The sequence below is a fragment of the Phaseolus vulgaris genome, chromosome 11, assembly GCF_051622355.1.
Source record: "Phaseolus vulgaris cultivar YP4 chromosome 11, ASM5162235v1, whole genome shotgun sequence".
NCBI lineage: Eukaryota > Viridiplantae > Streptophyta > Magnoliopsida > Fabales > Fabaceae > Phaseolus > Phaseolus vulgaris.
This window is the reverse complement of record NC_143508.1, coordinates 52,295,089-52,315,532: the sequence shown is the minus strand read 5'-3', so window position 1 is coordinate 52,315,532 and position 20,444 is coordinate 52,295,089. Positions and strand designations below refer to the sequence as shown.

Genomic DNA, 20,444 nt, shown 5'->3' with positions numbered 1-20,444 from the left:
TATAAATAAATACATATTAAATTTAAAATTAATATGCGCATTAATATATAAAGTCATAAAAACTAAATTTTAATTCAATAAAATGAAATAACATAATAAAAATAAGAACATACTGGCACATTAAATCCTATGTATTCGCTAGTATAAAAAAGTTTATTTATTAAATAAATTATTTAATCTAAATACATCATCAGTAATATTATAATAACATGTAAAATTTAAATGTTAAACATTAAATTTAAATCATTAACAAACAGACACTAATAAATTTGAATATATTAATAATAGTATATTTTAATCACTCTTTCTTTTATCTTTATTTATACACATAATTTATAATCACTTATTTTATTTTTTTTATTTCTAAATTAAGTTTTAATAATCTTAAAGAAATCAACAACATATAAAAATAAGATACTAACCTGAATGGATATAGAATAGCTCAAAGACACAAATATAGTAACCACCAAATCCAGCAAGGTCCATAGTAGAAAAAGTTCATTTGATTACAAACATAAAAGAAACTTAATTAAGCACCTTGCATGAATGCTTAAGGAACATTGCAAGATTGACTAAAAAATCTAGCATGGTCGAAAAACAACTAGGCCAATTGAAAAGACATGGGCTAATGTTGATGACCTAAACAAAGTCACTAGAAAGTATCAACTTGCTTCAGTTTCTACTTTCAAGTCAATATCTGTAGGACTTGTTGAGTTTGTTGAACTTTCTGATGCTTTTACTACATTCGGTAGGTACTTCCAACAGCGTTTGTGAACTCCACTAATTTTTTTTGGAGCATCTGCTATTGGCAAGCCTGCAATAAGTTCTTCCTTATCAAATCAAGCCAGAAAACAAGTACTAGAAAGGCTTAATGCTTCATACAATCTACACTTTAAAGTATTCACTGAGATCTTATCAAATAAAGCTGACAAGTTCTAACAAGCAACAAAAACTACACTGTCAAATAAGAAAAAAAATATGTGATTTATAACTGAGACCATAATTAATTTGATATGGAACATGAATGAAACAAAGAAAGTTAACACCAAGACAAGCAAATGTAATGGAGTGCCGCATGTGGCATCATTCATCTGAACTTATGCACACAAGTTCAATCCTCTCAAGCAAATTGCATTTTCAATAGAAGAGGAGATAACTGAATTTTGGCACAAGAAAGAAGAAACTGAATAAAAAACAACAAGTTGGTACTGTAACAGCAGCCCCCAAGTCTAGAAGTGGTGCCACAGAAGCAAGGTTCACAGGAACAAAGGAACAGGCTCAGTCTGCACATGAGGAGTCAGAGGAATGGAAGAGGAAGTACGATACTGTCACTAGAGAAGCAAAATCTCTTTAGAGAAAGTTGAAAAGATTGAGCATGATGAGAAGGGTATAAAAACTATGAACTTAAAGTTTAAGGCTACTGAGAGAAAGATAAGAAGTTATGATGCAAAAATGTTTTCACTAAGGATTGACATTAAAGAGTTGACTGAGAAGTTAAAAGTTGAAAAAGCAAAGACCCAATTATACCACAAGGGAAGCAATGATATTTTAATAGAAGACTGATCTTGAACAGAATATCACATTGTTGATGTCTTGGAATTTAAAATTAAGGTTAATTTTTTGAGAAAGAAGCTAGGAGTTTGCATCCTTCAAGGCAAGGAATGTTGGAAACATACCTTGGATTTAATTTGAATTTTGCATGAGTCAATTATTAAATTGACAAGAACATGTTATACTCTTTCTAGTTGTTAGTGGATTAGTTATTTTCAGATTTGATTATTTATTAGTAGTAACATCATCTAAAATTATGGAGCAAGATTTCTATTTAGTTATTTCAGTATACTAAGTTAGATTCAATAAAAGTTGCAAGCTTCTGCAATTTCAAAATGTTTTCTATTGTTTCCTTGCACAAAAACCAACACTTACTAAGAATTCAGAAAGACATTCTTAGCCTAGCTAACACTATCATTGAAGAATAGAAGTGCAGCATTATTATCAGCACCTTCAACAAGCAGACTCTGCTGCACATAGAATTGAAGAACAGAGTATCCAAAATTCAGAAGCACTTCTAATACAACTTATGACACTAACCATTTTTATAAGCAAGCCCCCATGCTTTTCCATGCCTTCCATCCTGCAAAATACATACATAAAATAAATTAATAGAGACTCATGAGAACTGAGAAAAGCAGAGGAATAAATCATGGTGAAATACAAATTTAAATAGTTGAAATCCAATAACAATAGAAGAACAAGAAAAAAAAAAGTTGAGAATTAAAAGAGAAGCACCTTGTAGAGATTGAGTTTAGTGATTTCATAAGAAACTTCATTCCAGTGACACTTGGCCATGTGGTAGCCAATTCCCCAATTAGGTAAGAACTGAGCCACCTCAAACAAATTCTTCTTTTTTCGCTTTGATTTTTTAGGTTTCTGAGCAGAAGAAACAGCAGAAGAAGTAGAAGAGGAAGAAGAGCAAAAAGGTCTCATGAAGTTGAGAGAAGACCTTAGTAAAAGAGAGTTTCGAACAGATTCAACTCTGCTACCAATTGCACTTGCCATTGTTTTTCTTTTAAAATCCCTATGGAGAAGCAAATCCAAAATGTCAAAAATCATGCACCTAATGATCCCAATGCCTTTAACATCACAGAAATAGTAGAGAAAAATTTCTCCAAACATACCCTAATTGACCTACATAAAACAAATTCCGCATTGCCACAAACATAAAATTTCCATATCATATGAAAACAGTAAGATAAACAACATTTGATGAAATTCAACAATGAACGTTAAAAACATAGACTCACTTGTTGGTTAACGCGGATTGCGATTTGCGATTAGTGATGTGTCACTAATAATATTAGGGTTCTTTCTCTTTATTTTTCTATACAATACTGAAAACACATCATGCCCAAGATGTGTCCTCTTTTTTTTTTATTATTATTATTATAATAACACAAAATAAAATATTTTTTTATATATAATTTTATAAAAATATGTTTGTAAAAAATAATTATAAATATACTTCTTTTAAATTTAAATGACTATTTATAATAAAAAATCATATACACAATAAAAAAATTTATTTAATCATAAAATTATTTATTTAAAAAAAATATCTATAATTCAATGATATATTTTTTCCAATAATTATTATAACAATAATATCCTTTTGTCAAAAGGAAAAAAATGGACACACTATCTCTAAATATGCATGTTTCCACTTGTATTTATAATTAATAACTCAATAGTAATGTATATAAATTAATATAAATATTGAGACCATAAATAAATAAATAAAATTTGACAGAAGAAACTCTTGATTTATGTGAAATTTGGAGGTTGGTAGTGAGGGCAGAGCAAAAGAGGAAGAGAAGGGTGAAAGGAGTGACAGAGAGAAACAGAGGAAGAGAAAGTGTGGTTTTTGTTTCCAATGAACTTTCTTCTCATCCACTTCTTTCTCTTTGTTCCAATCCTTTTCTTTTCTACTTTTCTGTCTCTACCTTTTCCCTTCCAAACCTGTAACTAACTATCTCTCCTTACTTCTACTTTTTCTCTTCTCTTTCACACACAACACAACACAACTGTGAGACAACCTCGTACACAAGTTGCACATTTTGAATTTTCATTCAATTTTTGCACCTTATTCTTCTTGTTTTTGTGTCAATACAGATAGACATGTTTCATAATTGTTACTCAGACCAACAACTGTCGATTTTTAGTACTTATGTTAATTTGTATTGTTAGTATTGTGTGTAGGATTATGATAACTGCATCACATACTTTGAAAAATGAGTAATTTAGTGTTAACCAGTTACAATTTGTAATGTATGGTGAAAGTTATAATTACATGATTTCTTATTGATTGATAGTGTAAAGATTTTGGTAGACATTCGCATTAGAAATTAAACCTTTATATTGTGTTGTTGTGTAGAGTTACATGGTTTTGTGAATGAAGTATGTGACATTTTTGTCATAATTTCTTTTACATTTTCAGATTTTTGGGCTTGGAAGTCACACTTGTCTCACCCGGTGGCTGATTTGGTTTTGAGGAATGGGGTGATATATACCAGTGATGATTCTCTCCCATTTGCAGAGTCCATGGCAGTGGCCAATGGAAGGGTTCTTCGTGTTGGCAACCATTCATTTGTCAAGGTTATAATCTTCTTCATGCTAACCTCACTTCCCCATTTACTGAAAAAAAGAAAGAAAGATCAATTTCATTGTAGTTTAATTTTTAGGCATGTCAGTGTGAATTTTTTTACATTATCAATCATCCTAGATATGGATTTGGAAGACATTATAAAATACTTTTTACAGTGTCAATACATTCTAATTTAATTCATTTTATTCAACCCTGTTGTTGTTGCTGCTACTCATATATGTGGCCTTCAATTGCAAACTGGGTCTGACCCAGATGTGTTTTTCAACATTTATGTAGGAGTTGGAGGGATATGGAACTCAAATTTTGGACCTTGGTGGGAAGGTTGTAGTTCCTGGGTTCATTGATTCCCATGTGCATTTCATTGCTGGTGGATTACAGGTTAAGTTCATGTCCCAGTTTTCTGAATGTTTCTTTTACCTCATTTCTTATGTACTTCGGTCTGTTTTTTTGTTTTTTATAAAACTCATGTTAGACATCACTATGAACTTTGTCATCTCAGTCAGGCTAACATTCCAAAGATCACCAATCATATGTAGTCACTTGAAACATATTATTAAAAAGGGAAAGATAAACAAAAACATGGGGTGCCACTTCAGTTTGCTTACCTAGTTTTTTGAAATGATCATATGTTACTGCCAAGACAATAAGATTCTTGTAATCTCTAACGTTTGATTCTTGAATACATTTTGAAAAACTTCTAGTCTATCAATCAAGTGCAGTTCAGAAGTGTAGTCATCAGAAAGTCGAATTGTTTAGGATGGATTCTGGTTGTCTCTAGGCTAGGATGCTTGAATCATTTGCATATCACCTAATTTTGATTTTTCTATCCGAGAGAAGTCCTTTATTTTTGTAAACCTACACTGTGTTCCCTGTTTTATAATTCCACCTGTAGTAACAGATGAAGCAGGTGGAGCTGAGAGGTGTTAGTAAAAAGGAAGAATTTATCAGAAGGATCAAAGATGCAGCACAAAGTAAGCCCTTGAGCTTTTGCATGCTTTTTCCTAGTTACGATGGAGGATAATTTAACACCTAACCAGTAGTTTCCTTGAAGATGATCATATATGTCAAACTGTCCATTCATATTTGTTTAAGTGCCTGCTCAAATGCGAGCTGTATGTATTTCAAACTTGATTTAGGTTCCATAGTTAAAATTATCTTCTAAATATTTGATTCCATCAGATATATTTGTCTCATTTTGCCTTTTCATCTGGCAGTAGATTCATTGGAGTTTTTAGTTTTACCTCTTGACTACATAATGAACTATTAGATAAGATTGGCATTCTTTATGAGTAAGCAGGAATAGAAGGACTAAAGGCTTGTGGTTAAATCTGCACCACTATGTTCATCAAATGGGAAATATCGCATAGAACAATTTTCAAACTGAATGCTTCTGAGTTCTGAATTATATTAGTTACGTTACGATGTTTACTCATTTTGTACACTTTTTGAATTTAGGCTCAAAACAAGGTTCCTGGATTTTGGGTGGTGGATGGAACAATGATCTATGGGAAGGAGGAGATCTGCCTGCTGCCTCTTGGATTGATGATATTACTCCTAATAATCCTGTGAGCCCTTTACATAAGTTCTTTCCTTTTTGGAAATCTTCATTCACTGCAAAACTAATCTTATTTAAAGTATATGAGCAGGTTTGGCTTTCAAGAGTAGATGGCCACATGGGCTTGGCTAACTCAGTGGCACTAAAGTTGGTTGGGATTACAAGTTTAACAGATGATCCAATGGGGGGGATTATAGTGAGAGCTGCTAATGGAGGTAATACTTTATTTTCTTTGTATGAAAAGGAATTTTGATTATCCCACAACATGGGATAGTCCTTTTTTGCGTATCCTACTCTTTAATCAACCATTTTTCTTTTGGAACTTGTGATTTCAAAATTCAATAACCTGAGCTTCAAAATTTTAGTGTCTGCATTTTTATGATGATTTTCTGGATGCTATAATGTGAGTTTTGTGTCTAAGATTTTAGGGTGAATAAGCATTGTTAGATATAAAGCCATCTATCAGTCTCATCCAATCCAACTGCTTAAGCTTTTTATAAGAGTTATGTTAGCAAATTCAATTCTTGCCATCCCCAATAATTTAAAGTAAGTTGAATTTCAACTATGGGTAAAATGGTCTTGTACATTGTTCATTCTTCAAACTCATAGGCTCTTGCATGAGGGAGCATGTTTGAGAGAGTGACGGTCTCTGCAGTATTAATTGTATACTTGAAGAAGAAAACACCATTACATCTTTTGATTCCATAAATCAATATAGCATAATAAAGTATCAAATATATGTGATATGATATGCTCTGAAACAGAAAATAGGGAACTGATGATGATGAAGGGAATTAAAAAAGATATTCAGCAATATTCAACAAAATAAAACCATTCGTGAGCCTCTACCTTATAACCTACACTTTTAGATGCGTCCTTAGCAAGCATATTAGGTGTCTTATTGTCATTCCATGTTCAACCTTTATTGAAATTTCCTGTAGCATTTCCCTCACCACTATCATGTTATACTACTCACATGTTTGTCGGTCTGCTTCATGTGTTTTCTAATGTGGATTACATGTTATAGTCTTTTCGTTGAATATAGCTTATTGAAGTTTATTAGACTTATCGTGTCACTCATCATCAGACCACCCATATGTATCTAATCTTATGTTCAGTTCTTGATGTGAGGGGGGATTTTAGATATCTTACATCAACTAGAGATATGATCAAATTACAATATATAAGTGAGTGAAAACTTCACCTTACAAATTAATTTTATAAGGTTGAGTTGGGTTTAAACTACTTAGTAAGATGGTCAATAACTGAATTTATTCCAATATTGGAAAATGATATTGCTAATTTCGTTTCAAGAATCTTTATTGTTCTGTAACTACTTGTTGTTAACATGCAGAACCTACTGGTGTACTAATTGATTCTGCTAGGGCACTTATCACCTCCCTGATTCCAGAGGATTCAGTAGATGATAGGAGGGAGGCGTTGCTTAGAGCAAGCAGTCTTGCCTTAACAAGGGGGGTGACCACGGTTGTTGATATGGGAAGATATTATCCTGGGTTTTCAGCTGAACTATCTTGGGATGATTTTTCAGGTTTTATCTAAACGTTTTAGTTGATTTATATTTAAGATTCTTTTTTTCTGTATTTTCTAACTGTGTTTCTGTTGGAGAACTCACACTAACTAGAGATTAGGACATTTCATAGTATATAAATGAGTGCAAACCTCACCTTATAAGCCAGTTTATGAGGTTGAGTTTGGCCTATAATCCACTTCTTAAATTTTTGTCATTTTGTTTCCTTTTATTTTGAATATCAACGCAATGGCAATGTAGTCATAAGGCAAAGATTTATAGCAAGCAGTTCCTGCTGTACTGAATGCTGAAACTATACTTAAAGAAAACCACTTGATCCATTCAAATGCAATATAAAGTAATGGATTTATAGCAATGAGACCATAGAAGACTTAGTTACCTTATTCCATTGCGTAGCTTCATCTGTGTAATATCTTGAATGATCTAGATTATATTTTTAATACTTAAATTAAATAAGGAAAAAAGGAGTAGGAAAACATAGATGATGTAAAATTGCTCTGACTGACATAATCCTTAAGCCAAGTTTGAAGGATAATGCCTTTTTGAAATTTGAAATATGATTGACTTTTCCTCTTATTTTATGTCATATGTAAAAAGCCTTATTGTTGAGCCTAACTGATTATTCATTTTATTGTTATTTTGAATTTCACAGAGGTTTATCAATGGGCAAATTCTATGTCAAAAATGAAAATTAGAGTATGTTTATTTTTTTCAATGGATACACGGTTTCGTTTAGTGGTATGATTCCTTCCTAACTTATGATTTATTGAAAGTTTAGTATATTCTTCACTGCCTTTTATAGAGCATATTTCTATGTTCCTTCTTTTCTATCTTTCTTCTTTTTGAAAGTTAAACCATTCACTTATCAAAGAAATTGAAAGTTTAGTATATTCTTCACTGCCTTTTATAGAGCATATTTTTATGTTCCTTCTTTTCTATCTTTCTTCTTTTTGAAAGTTAAACCATTCACTTATCAAAGAAATTTTTGAAGAGGAAAGTGTCTAGTTTGGAGTTGTAACTTGAGCTGTCAGCCTAACTGAGATGTCAAATTGCATAGTGATGTCTACCATGAAAGCTTTTATAAAAAAAGTGTCTAGTTTGGGATGAATTGATACATTATAATATTCATATCGTAAACATGTTCTCTTGCATTTCTTAATGTATTGGAATTTGTTCACTGGATTTTTTCTTCTAGTGAGAACGCTTAGATGTGGCCCTCACAATTAAGATAACTTCTGTTGGAGCTTGATAGAATGGAAGGGAAAGTTAGTTACTAGCAATTACAGTAGTTAATTAGTCAGTTAGAGGAATTAGGTAGATATAAATAGGGGGATTTAAGAGGAAATGATCCACTTTAATTTTGTATCATTTGAGAATTGATTTCTCTTTCTTAGAGGAGAGTTATCTCCCCTATTTTCTGCTGTAATCTGTTCAAATGCAGCATAAAGTACTGGATTTATAGCAATATGTTAGAGGAGTTATCTCTCCTATTTTATGTTCTTTCTTTTTTTCTAATTTGGGTTCTAGCAAATTCCTCCCCACTAATTAGCTTACAAGTTCTTCCCCATGAACACTTAGGATTTAGTCTAGTGAATGGTTGCTTAATTTCCTTCATTTGGAGCATTTGGATTGAGAGGAACTCTTGAGTTATAGTAATCAAAACACCAATATGGCTTTATCATGGAACAAGTTGTACATGTTTGGTTTTTGAGGAATCCTAACATATTCATTGAGACCAGGAAGGGTCACTAAAATAATTTCCCTGGTAATCTACTAATAATATGAGGAATGCTAACAACACTTCTCCTAACACTCTCTTTCAAAAACTCTCTATGGTTGAAATTGATTGAAAAGCACCAATTTTGATGGGTCTCACTTGTCATTTAATGACTCTCCTGATTTTACCAATGTAAGATCTTGCAGACATATTTTTAATTCCAGCAAACTGATAGCTAAAATGTCTTAACTTGTACTATTATATGTAATAGGTAAACTCTTTTTTTTTGTCTTTTTGAATCGGTTTAGCTTTTATTGCCTCTGGTAATTAAAAATTCAACTAGTGTTCTTATTGGAATTGAGAACAAATTAGACCTAACTAAAATATGGGATCTTATCAAATCTACTCACACCCAGATTGGACATTTGGGCTAAAGTTTGTAGGATTGCATATTTGTGGTTGTCTCAACATCAAGTTTGTGAAGGCTTTGATAATTGATACCATATTAAAATTGAGAGTGGACTAGCCTAAATCAACTTAAAAATCTAGTTCTAAGGGGGAGGATTTCCTAATTCATTACTAGGAGTAGTAGTTTCACCATACACCAACTCAATGTAGGGGATCTTAATAAGTGTCAGATTTCTCTGTGTATTGGTATTACACTAATAATTGTTGTAAACTATATTTTTATTTTGTGATGTCAATTTTAACTTTTGTCTCCTAAAGACACATTTTTCTCCTTAGGATTTGATTAGCAAAGTTGGCCACACCTTAAGCGAATGGATTTATATTGGTGGTGTAAAAGCTTTTGCTGATGGATCTTTGGGTTCCAATAGTGCATTGCTTTATGAGGTGAGGCCATTCACTTTTTTGGTATAAATTATCTGTTAATAAATTTTCGAAAAATCCATTTATTTGTCTGTTTTCTGTCATTTTTTTTATTTTTTTTTTTGAATGGATATGGGTTGGGAGTGACAAGGAGCACCTAAGTTTATAGGGACTGAAATTTAGCATAGTCCTAGGTTAACTATGCACATTCAAATTTTGTAGCCGTATGTTGATGAGCCAGACAACTATGGTCTACAAGTGTCTGAACCTGAAGCACTTCTCAACATGACCTTGGAATCTGATTTAAATGGTCTGCAGGTGATTATTCTTTTGTTGTTAGTTACCAAATTCGTGTGTGTATATGAGATTTCAGTTAACAAATTGTTGATTCATTACAGGTTGCTATTCATGCTATAGGGGACAAAGCAAATGACCTTATCTTGGACCTATATAGTACTGTAGCTTCTACAAATGGAATGAGAGATCGAAGATTCAGGGTAACATTTTTGCTTAAACATAGCAAGCTTTAATAGTTTTCTACTGATAATGGGGAAATTTTTCTTCGGTGATGTTTGTTCTAATATAATCATTGTGAGACAAGTTAACAATGAACATAAACACTACTTTCAGATTGAGCATGCCCAGCAATTGGCAGCCGGAACCCCTGGCCGATTTGGTAGACAAAGGGTTCTTGCTTCCATGCAGGTTTTTCATTATCATTATCTTGTGTTTTTTCATTACTATTAATATTATGTATATGCCTGAGACATATATAGAAAAGGGCTTGAAATGTTTTATTAATTGAGAACAGTACATTGCTGAATAAGTTCTACAATAAGCAATTCTCCCACAAAGGTTCACAATATTATTGTCCACAACAAAAAAAGTAGAAATTATCTTTTCCTCTCCCATACCAAATTCATATTCTACCCCTTCCTATTTCTCTTGCTATATGAACTAGTACTAGAACAATCACACTAGAATAACCGTAGTGTGTAATTAGAATGAGAGGGTTGAGTTGAGGACTAGACATCTTGAATGTGCTAGACATCTTGAATGTGGAATTATATTTATGCAGATGGTATGATAGTAATCCAATAGTGATTACACATAAACTCACTAAACTTGATTAGTGTTAGAGATCCCACATCAACTAGAGATTTAGAACATTACATAGTATATAAGTGGGTGCAAACCTCACCTTATAAGCAGGTTTTATGAGGTTAATTTAGGTTTAAAGTCCACTTCTTAATATGGTATCAGAGTCATTTAGAATTTATCCTAACGACTGTTTGGTAGTTTTGGCATTTATAAGTCGGTTTTATGAGATTGATTTAGGCTTAAAGTTCACTTCTTAATAATTAGGATAGATTTTATTTTAGTTATGTCTGTAGTCGATGTAAAATCTCCAATTCGCTTCCCTATTATATATGTTTTGACAGTATAAACAATGGCTCTTACAAGAATTGTAGTATTTTCTAAGTACCAATATTCAACAGCCAGATCAATTGTTGGATGATGCTGACTCTACTGGCAAAAAGCTTGGCAAGGATAGGGCAGACACAGAGTCATATTTGTTTCAATCACTCTTAAATAACAATGCATTAGTGGCATTTGGTTCTGACTGGCCAGTAAGTATGTTGTATTTATTAGTACTCATCACCTTGCACAGCTTCATATTCCTTAACACTAGTTAAGAAGTACTTTACATACACAACATCATGTCTCTCTTTCACAGGTGGTAGACATCAATCCCTTAAGTGGCATTAAGACAGCAATGAAGAGGACACCTCCCACTTGGGAAAGTGCATGGATTCCATCGGAATGCATTTCACTAGATGATGCAATAAAGGCGTAAGCAGCATTAGAGCTTTCATGTTATTCTGATGTTATGTGACTTGTTGATTTCTTGTCTGTTTGTGATGTGATGAGAACCACTTTATGTGGACTGGTAGTGAGTGAGTGGCAAATTTTTACATATAAAAACGATAACCTTTCGAAGCTCTTATTGGTTTGTCAACTCAGGAAATTGGTCAAAATATTATACAACATTAATATCATGTTGTAGTAGTGATGGCCTTCTCTATATGTTCATCTGTACAAAAGAAAAAATGGAACTGAGAGACACATGAGCAAAAGCTTTTGAGGAATATAACAATAACACAAGTTAGAATTTTGGGTTTGCAACAATACGTAACTGAACCTCACAAAACCAGTTTATAAGGTTATGATTGTCCCTTGTATTCTTCAAATTGATCCTATCATGTAAAATCTCTAACACACCCTATTCAAACATAAAATTAGTCATGTGTAACAAGTTACTAGGAAAAACTCTAGTATAATCTTAAAATCTAGATTAGAATCTAATTCAATGCAACAAAGTGGTTTGTAAACTAAGAGTTGTTCCTCACTTGTATAGTTTAGTTTAACCATATTCGTAATCAAGGTATGATTTCCAATTGGATCTATAGATATGATTTGTGGGATTACCTATTAACTCTATAATCATTTGCATCTCAGAGGACAAGTTACTTAGCACTCATGCCTATCTAAATTTGGTATGCTAGACAGTTATTGTGTATGGCTCTTAAATGGTGGAGACACCACTTCTTCAGTGCTTTGTACTTTACAGAAATTTTCACCACAATGCTGTGTTGTTCTTTTTGTTTTTTCTTCTGATAGTGATTACACAGTACATGCCCCACTTCTTCATAGTACATTTTTAGCAAGTTTAATCTTATAACTTCTTGAGTGGTGCACTAGTGCTCTTTCCTTATATGATCATATTTCATTTTCCAGTTCATCGTATACATGGTTTTCATTTACTATTCTTGCATGATACTGAAACTCTCTCTGACCTTCACAGTTACACCATTTCTGCTGCTCGTGCAAGCTTCCTTGACAAAGATCTTGGATCCTTATCTCCAGCAAAACTGGCAGATTTTGTCGTATTGTCCACTGATTCCTGGCAAGACTTTGCTGAAGAAGCATCTGCATCTATTGAGCAAACATATGTTTCTGGTGTGAGAGCATATCCTTGAAGCCTTTCCATTTCCATTCAGTTAGATGATAAATTTTTGGTTAAATTAAGAAAACCACTGTTAAATGTTCTTACAATCTGTGACCAAATATCCCCTGTCAATTGTTCTTCTGTCCAATCTTCCTCCGTTATCCGTCAATTGTGTTCGAGGGTGGGTACCTGCAAAGACATTCAAATGCTCAAGTCAGTAGTTGGATTGTTGAAATGTTTATAAGTTCAAAACTAGAAGAGTCTTTACCTTTTTTCTATGAGAATCCTGTTCTATTTATAACTTTCTATTGGGCCTTCTTTCTTAATGACGTTGACCCAGGTCCAATAACTCCCTAATTTCGTTTAGCTGCTTATTAATCTCAAATTAATCTAATTGACCAACCAGGTTGTTTAGAGGCCATGTGGCTGTTTACCTTGCCCTTGCCGGCTACTCGGTCATCTGAAACCAGATAGGACAACCACTATTTTCATTTCAGTCCTATATGAAAAAACTCTAAATTTTAGTTTATATGGTAAAAAATGCTGAATAACTAGTTTGTCATGAAAACAGTAAAATCTCTGCATTTTTTGGTTTATATCTGACCTGACACCACTTTTTGGTCTCAAAAATCTCAACACTCCTAATATTTTGATAAATTGTAGAGACTGATTTGGAGACTTTTTTTATTTCTAGGGAAAAAATAATGGTTTTTTAATTCTAAATACTCTTGCATAAAAGAAAGTTATAGTGGCAGTTTTCAGTGAGAATTAACTCAGTTACTATTCTCTGACCCTTATGATAACAATGTAATGGGGTGACACTCAAGTACAAAACATTTTGACATACTCAAGTTCATGTAATCAAAACACTTTTTTGCCTTTTGGTTAAAAATGGAATAGTTTTTACTTTTCTTAGGAAAGTGGTGTAGGTGATGCACTAAATCTTTTGTTTATCATATATATATATATATATATATATATATATATATATATATATTGTTTCAACCTTAAGTCCGTTGAGATAGCATCGCTAAATCAATCACCGCATCCAAAGTATTGTTGAGTTTTTGAGCTCCGTGACAATTTTGTCCTTAAAAAACACCTAGGTAGGTTAAGAGAGGGAGAAATGTGTATTTAAATTGTCATTAAAATCGACTCTTAGATGATGTGAAACTATATATTGATCGTATCGGAACACACGATGTTCAAAAGTTGAGACACAAACTTGTGATCATAGATTCGTCTTTTATTTTTTATTTTATTTGTATGATATTTGAGACACTTTATGTACAACATGGACCAATCTTTTGTACCTTACTGGAAAAAATTATTTTGCTTTAAAAAGAAGATACAATAGGAAAGAAATGAAGAAAAAAATGGAAGGGTTATTACCTTATATGGTATTATCCATTGAAAAAGAATAGTGGGAAACTTTCATTCTTTAATAATTTTGCTTTATAAAAAGGAACAATAATAGGTAGGAATCACTTGCTTTCTTCTCCCCTAACAGGCCTTTAAAAAGAAGATAAATTACACTGATAAAAAAGTTGAATTCAATTAGCCAATGACTTTATTTATTTATTTATTTATATATAAAGAGAGGAATTAGATTATTAAAAAAAGTTTTAGAATAGAAAAAAATTGCTTTCAATGAATGCTTAATAAAATGTTTTTGTTTTCTTTAAAAGGTAATAAATTTTATTCAAAAATAGTATTTTAGATAAATCTTTACAAAATAGATTATTAATATTTAAACTTTTGGTATTATATAATATATTATATAGTGATGAAAAAGAGATAACGGAATCCACAAATATTTATTAAATTTAAAATTTATCATGGGAAGGTAGTCATAAATTATTTTCATTTTTTCCCTCTGCATGTTACTTATTATTCAGCATGAACATTCACAAATTTTGATTAATTTAAAAACACAAAATTAACCCTAAACTAATTTGATGTTGTAAAATAGTGGTTGATTTAATTTTAAATATAACTTTAATCTGACTTCAATCCAATTTTTTTCAACTTATATAGTCCAAAATCTCATTTTCATTATACTACAAAATTATCAAATACAAAATAAAAGTAATTTGTCAAATATATTAATGTAGTTGAAATTTTCATTAAAAGTACACACAATCTTCAACTAATTAATAATCCTACAATATATCTCAAAATTGATGTGAAAGTATAATAAAAAATGCTCTTAAGTAAACATGGACACTAGTGAAATCTTTTAGATAAAATATTATTTGGAATAAATTTAAAAACTCAAAAATAAAGTAATTATTATTTTTTATTTTATCTTTAAATTTATTTTATTTCTTAACTTTTTTTTTTAATTTTGTGGTGTAAATTTAAATTTGTATCTATTTGAAACATTAAGACATTATGAGCAGAAAATGCCAAAGTTTGCTATATTGCAGAATCCTTGTAATTCAATTGATCTATAGTAGTCTAGGCTATGCCCTAGAGCTAGCCCTAGCTAAGGGCTAAGTTAGCCTAAAGATTTTAGTTTTTACCTACTTTTGTCAAGTACTTTCCTAGACTAGGGCTAATTAAGGCACACCACTACCCTACTTTTCTTTCTTATAAATAACCTAAAATTCTAAATTCTAATATCACTAATTTATTTAACCTTTTTTTAAAATATATAATTTTAATTATAGTTAAAATGTAGTAAAGTAACTAACTAGAGTAATTCTTTACTTAATTAACCTTTAGTTATGCTTCTTTTAATAAAATTAATCAATAATAAAGTGTTCTAGAAAAGGAATCATAGTTTGACCAACAGTAACTACCTTAAAAGAATAATGGTATATTTATTTTTAATATGTTGTGGGATTCCTTAATCTATTATATTTTATTTTATTTTGCTTTTTTATTATAATAATAATAAATAAAAATAATTTTACTTTTTACTTATTTTCATTTTCTTAATTCATTTAAACAATTTCAATTTCACCTTTTATTTCTTTATTTGTATAACCCTCAATAAAGTGTTACGACACTGACATGGATACGGAGATACGTAAAATCTATAAAATGTAGGACACGGGGACACGGATCTATATATTATATAATTATGAATTATATAAATTGACAATAAAGATTTATGTGTACAAGTATGTTCCAGATTATTTTTTGAAGTAGAAAAATGTTTTTCATGACTGATTCACAAGGATTTGTTTCTTATTTTTATAATCATAATAACAATTTATACAATAAAGTTTGAATTTTGAGAAAATTAAATTATTTTTTCTTTTTAAAATTGTGTTAGAACCGTATTAGAATTGTCAGAAATCTAACAAATACTTTTTGAATTGGACACTTCACGGATACGTGTCCTACAAGTGTCATACGAGTGTCGGTGTCTGATACCATATCATTTAAGAAGAATGTCCGAGTTTCATAGGTTAGAATACAAATAGAAAAAAAAAGCATAATTGGAACTTCACAAGATAGATGATGACAATTTTAAATTCATTTCAGTTTATGATAGACAAAAATAATTAAAATTTTGAATATCTTTATTTGAGAAATAAATGAATTTTTAATTTTAGGTCTCAGACAATTTTTTTATATATTACTTGTTTCAGATTTTGAATAGATAATATATAAAAAATTATGAAGAAACAATATGAAGGTCGAAAATGGTAAGGAAAAAAAATTAAAGTTTTACTGAAAAGTACTTTGAAACATAAAACTATCCTTTTAATTTAAATTATTTTTTAAAAATTGTTATCTTCTCAAAGTTTTAATCGCAACCAGAATGAAATCTGAAAAAAAAAAACTAATGAAACTATTATCACTCGTATCTTGGTTGATACTGTTATCATCATCAACAATATTACATAACTCTCTTATTAAGTAGGATCATATAAAAATGAACTAATATTTCAAATATTTATAATTTTAAAAACAATAATATAATATTTATTCAATTCAATTATAACTAATCAACACTCAAAATGAATCCAATCCAACATAAGGAAAGTAATTCTTATCAATACACACACTACAAATACCAAATTAAATTCCAAATTATTCTAACACAATTTCCAAATCATTTTAATCAAATTAATTGAGTAGATGTAGATTATTAGCTCTCCTAAAATTAGTTTTCCTTCCAAGAAAAGAAACTTCAATATCCAAAACTTCCAAATATGTTCTTAGAAATTCTAAAGCCTTAACTTATAACCAACATCTCCACTTATTCATATTATCACTTTTGCTTGGTTTATTAAAACAATTAGAGTATATAACTTCTACAATCACAAAGAAAAAAAATAAAAGGAATAAAATCAACTATAGCAAAAATAACAACTTACCATGGTTGATCTACTTTGATCTAGTCAGTCTTGACTTTTCAGTTATGTAATCTAAAAGAATAAATAATAAGCTCTTAGCGAAAAATTCAACAACTTATGCTTTGATTAAGTGTTGATAAACACAAAGTATAAAACATTATCATATTTTGTTTGCTGATCTAATTTTTTTTTATCAAACATCGTATCTAAGGCGAAATGTTTTTGTTCACAATAGATCATGTAAGTCGCAAGTGTTTCATCTATTAGACAATATAACACTCTTCAGTCTCTTTTACATTCGATAAACATTGTTGTGCTCACACTGTTTTAAGCTAATATTATATTTCTTAAAAAATTATTTGTGCTTATTCAATGCTTTAGAGAATTTTTGTTTCCTTTGTCTACCAAGAAGATTCATAAAAGCATATCTCACATAAAAGAATCTTGCAACATATAAAAAATTGTAGTGCTTCAACAACTCAGTGACGCTTGCTTTATCAACACTGGAATAGACTACCAAGTAAAGACACTTTGTACAGTCCTGCGCTTTACATAACTTCAAGTAAAGACACTCTGGCCAATAACTGATAAGTTCTTATAGTTATTGAGATGTTGCTTCAAGATGAAAAGAACATTTAATACATGCATGCAAAACATTTAATGCATCTTTTATGTTTAAGTTATTCAAACGCAAGTAAGACACTCTTACGACTTGAAGCTACTCAAAGACCAAAAAATGATGTGAAACGAATATTTTCTTTAACGTCTATATAAAGTTATATTTCAATAAGAAGAACAACCAATTTGATTTGCAAAAAGTATCAAAATGCTCTTAAAATATGATTGTGTCCTAAAAGCTTTGTAAAAAACACTTTTGTGTTCATTAACAAACTAGAAAAAAGAGTTTAAACCTTGCAAACATCAAAAGATGTTCCCCTATCTAGTGAATAAACTCCGTGATTTTTTTTATCACACTCTAGACAAATCTTGTCTAGGAGTGAGTGTTTGTTAAACAATACTCAAGTTTTTTTAGTTATAAGTGACTAAGTGTTTAAAAAATACTTGACATATTAACAAGGAATGACTACAAGTCGAAACAATACTCATAAAAAAAACACAATTTAAACTATTTCTTCTTGTGTTTTCTCAGTTTTTCACATCGATCATAAATCTTAAAAATAGTAGAATGTTTAGAAATGTCAAGAAATAAAATTTAAAACAAATAAGTAATAATCTTTCCCTTGAGGTATAATAGGCTAAAAAAATAAGTTTTACTAGTTTATGACTTGAATGTGATTCTGCATTGGTATCTGATGCATTTACTGTTAGGGTTAATGTTCCTTGTATTCTTCGTAGTGAAACACTTGAGAAAATCAAGTTTAGATGTTACTATAAACTTTTATTGGAATTAAGCTAAATTAGAGAAGTTGAAAGTAAGTTCCATCATGGAAAATACGTTTGGTTTCCTTCCATACATTTTAGAAAATAACCACATATAATTTTATAACATTTTTTAAAATAAGGATTTTAATTATTTTTAAAATTTTATAACGTTTATTACAGTGTTATGCATAGGGTGCAGCATAGGTAGTAGTAGCCATCACAGATTTGCACAACGTATGGTAGTAGAGTTTCACATGTGTCATATATATATGGATGTGTGTCATGTGCATATACGGACTTACCTAAACCTATATGCATGCTATATATATGTTACTGCCTAACCCTACAAATACTATGAGACTGTAAAAAAAAGTTAGATGCCTGAGATTTGGATCATAATGGCTACTAAGAAATTAAAAAAAAAAAAGAGAAATGGGACTCATGCAATTCAATTAAAATATATTCATATGGTAAAAAAAATTATGTTATCATCTAGTCATTAATTGCTGATTGATATAAGTAGAACTAACTCATGTATCGTCATGATATATATATGTATGATTTTGATTATTTTTAAAAGAACAAAATGTTATTAGGAAAAGGAGATTTGATAAAAAAAAATTATTGGTTAGATTCTTTTTACGGAAATTAGTCATAAGCACAACTTAAATAAGTAATTTATTTAATGAATTAACTAAATTTATATTTTTATGTGTTTCTTTTAAGATAAGCAATTTTCTATTTATTTTTGGAAGAAAAAATTATGTATTTCTTGAATAAGTTATTGATTGACAAAGTTTAAGCTTAACTCAATCTTACAATACTGATTCATAAGATAAGTTTTGCATTCACTTATATACTATGAATTAGCCTTACACTCTCTCACGTCAAGATCTAACAATTCGTACATATAAGACTATATATTTATGGGTGACCCGATAGCGGATGATCTAATAAATCAAACAACAAATTCTTGCTAGATATATGTTTTAAAGGACTCTGACACTATTGTAACAGTGGTACCTGCACGGAAGAAAAGATATGCACCCACCCTCTTGTATCTAGCAGAAAAATATGAAAATAACAAAAAGAATTTATACCCCGAGAAGGACGTATCTATTTCCTCAAAACAGAGCAACCGAAAAATATCCAGAACATGTAAGGTTCAGAAGATTGAACAAAAGGAGAAACAGTACAATCTTTCCCCATTTTCTCTCTCTCCATTATCTACCTTGGACCACTCAAAATTTGCCAGCTTAGAATTAGTTATTTTGGCCCGAGCACTCCACCTCTTTCTTTCGTTGCTTCCCACGTGTCCTTTTTTCTTATTTCCACTATTCTCCACAATTTCCTTTGTTGTAGCTATGTTTGTTACATTACCTTCCTCTTTAAAAGAAACCTTATCCTCAAGGTTGAATTCTGGAAAAGCTTGCTTCAAAGTCATGTTATCCTTCCACGTGAGTTGGCAGTCTTCCCACTTAAATAAGTGTTGTTTTTCACTTGTTGTTGATTCCATATGATGGGCTTCCAGTTGTAGCATTAAACATGTATGTGAATTTGAAATGGGTAACGGAACATATGGCTAAGCATGATCACCTTTACACAATTTTAGCTGAGAACAATGAAAGATAGGATGTATTTTTGCGAAAGGAGGCAAAAGGAGTTTATAAGCTACTTCCCCAATCTTCTTAATTATAGAAAATGGTCTGAAATATCGAAGGCTAAAATTTGTATTCTTTCTTAGCAATACAGAATGATGTCTATAGGGTTGAAGTTTGACATACCATATCACCAATTTCAAGTTGCATTGGTTTTCTTCTTTTATCTGCCTCTTTTTCATGTATAGTTGTGCCTTTTTGTAAATTTGTCTTGAGTTAGCTAAGTGTGGCATCCCTCTGAACGAGTAGGTCCTACACATTAGTGGGAT

The 20,444-nt window shown here is 30.7% G+C and overlaps 2 protein-coding genes across 20 annotated transcripts; one reads left to right on the top strand and one right to left on the bottom strand.

Moving 5' to 3' along the window:
• Nucleotides 1-410: 410 nt before the first annotated feature.
• LOC137830028 (uncharacterized) lies at nucleotides 411-2,940 on the bottom strand. Of its 2 annotated transcripts, none has more exons than XM_068637121.2 (4): nucleotides 2,805-2,940; nucleotides 2,290-2,578; nucleotides 2,092-2,134; nucleotides 411-814 (listed from the first exon to the last, which is right to left on the bottom strand). In XM_068637121.2, exons 2-4 carry the CDS (start codon nucleotides 2,557-2,559, stop codon nucleotides 663-665), a joined length of 465 nt encoding a protein of 154 aa, XP_068493222.1. In that variant the 5' UTR covers nucleotides 2,560-2,578; nucleotides 2,805-2,940; the 3' UTR covers nucleotides 411-662. The 2 variants fall into 2 exon arrangements, with proteins under 2 accessions (XP_068493222.1, XP_068493215.1); XM_068637114.2 differs by lacking the exon at nucleotides 2,805-2,940 and adding an exon at nucleotides 2,679-2,781.
• A 355-nt stretch (nucleotides 2,941-3,295) lies between these two features.
• Nucleotides 3,296-13,147, top strand: LAF3 (Amidohydrolase family). 18 transcript variants are annotated; one of them, XM_068647958.2, is made up of 15 exons: nucleotides 3,296-3,518; nucleotides 3,995-4,152; nucleotides 4,439-4,540; nucleotides 5,061-5,133; nucleotides 5,618-5,727; nucleotides 5,809-5,932; nucleotides 7,072-7,266; nucleotides 7,919-8,004; nucleotides 9,728-9,835; nucleotides 10,034-10,129; nucleotides 10,210-10,308; nucleotides 10,442-10,516; nucleotides 11,311-11,442; nucleotides 11,550-11,665; nucleotides 12,678-13,147. In XM_068647958.2, exons 1-15 carry the CDS (start codon nucleotides 3,431-3,433, stop codon nucleotides 12,850-12,852), a joined length of 1,737 nt encoding a protein of 578 aa, XP_068504059.1. In that variant the 5' UTR covers nucleotides 3,296-3,430; the 3' UTR covers nucleotides 12,853-13,147. The 18 variants fall into 18 exon arrangements, 5 of the variants coding, with proteins under 5 accessions (XP_068504059.1, XP_068504091.1, XP_090153166.1 ...); XM_068647990.2 differs by having other exon boundaries at nucleotides 3,302-3,412; XR_016517203.1 differs by having other exon boundaries at nucleotides 3,306-3,518; nucleotides 10,034-10,121; nucleotides 11,315-11,442.
• The last annotated feature ends 7,297 nt before the right edge of the window (nucleotides 13,148-20,444 follow it).

Excerpts from the sequence above, each read along its gene's own strand:
- LOC137830028 (XM_068637114.2), bottom strand. The coding sequence starts at position 2,722 with ATGTTTGTGGCAATGCGGAATTTGTTTTATGTAGGTCAATTAGG. Across the intron at positions 2,579-2,678 it reads TTTTATGTAGGTCAATTAGG|GGATTTTAAAAGAAAAACAA; the intron begins GTATGTTTGGAG and ends GCTTCTCCATAG. Across the intron at positions 2,135-2,289 it reads CTAAACTCAATCTCTACAAG|GATGGAAGGCATGGAAAAGC; the intron begins GTGCTTCTCTTT and ends TGTATTTTGCAG.
- LAF3 (XM_068647958.2), top strand. The coding sequence starts at position 3,431 with ATGAACTTTCTTCTCATCCACTTCTTTCTCTTTGTTCCAATCCTTTTC. Across the intron at positions 4,153-4,438 it reads GCAACCATTCATTTGTCAAG|GAGTTGGAGGGATATGGAAC; the intron begins GTTATAATCTTC and ends ACATTTATGTAG. Across the intron at positions 10,130-10,209 it reads CTGATTTAAATGGTCTGCAG|GTTGCTATTCATGCTATAGG; the intron begins GTGATTATTCTT and ends GATTCATTACAG.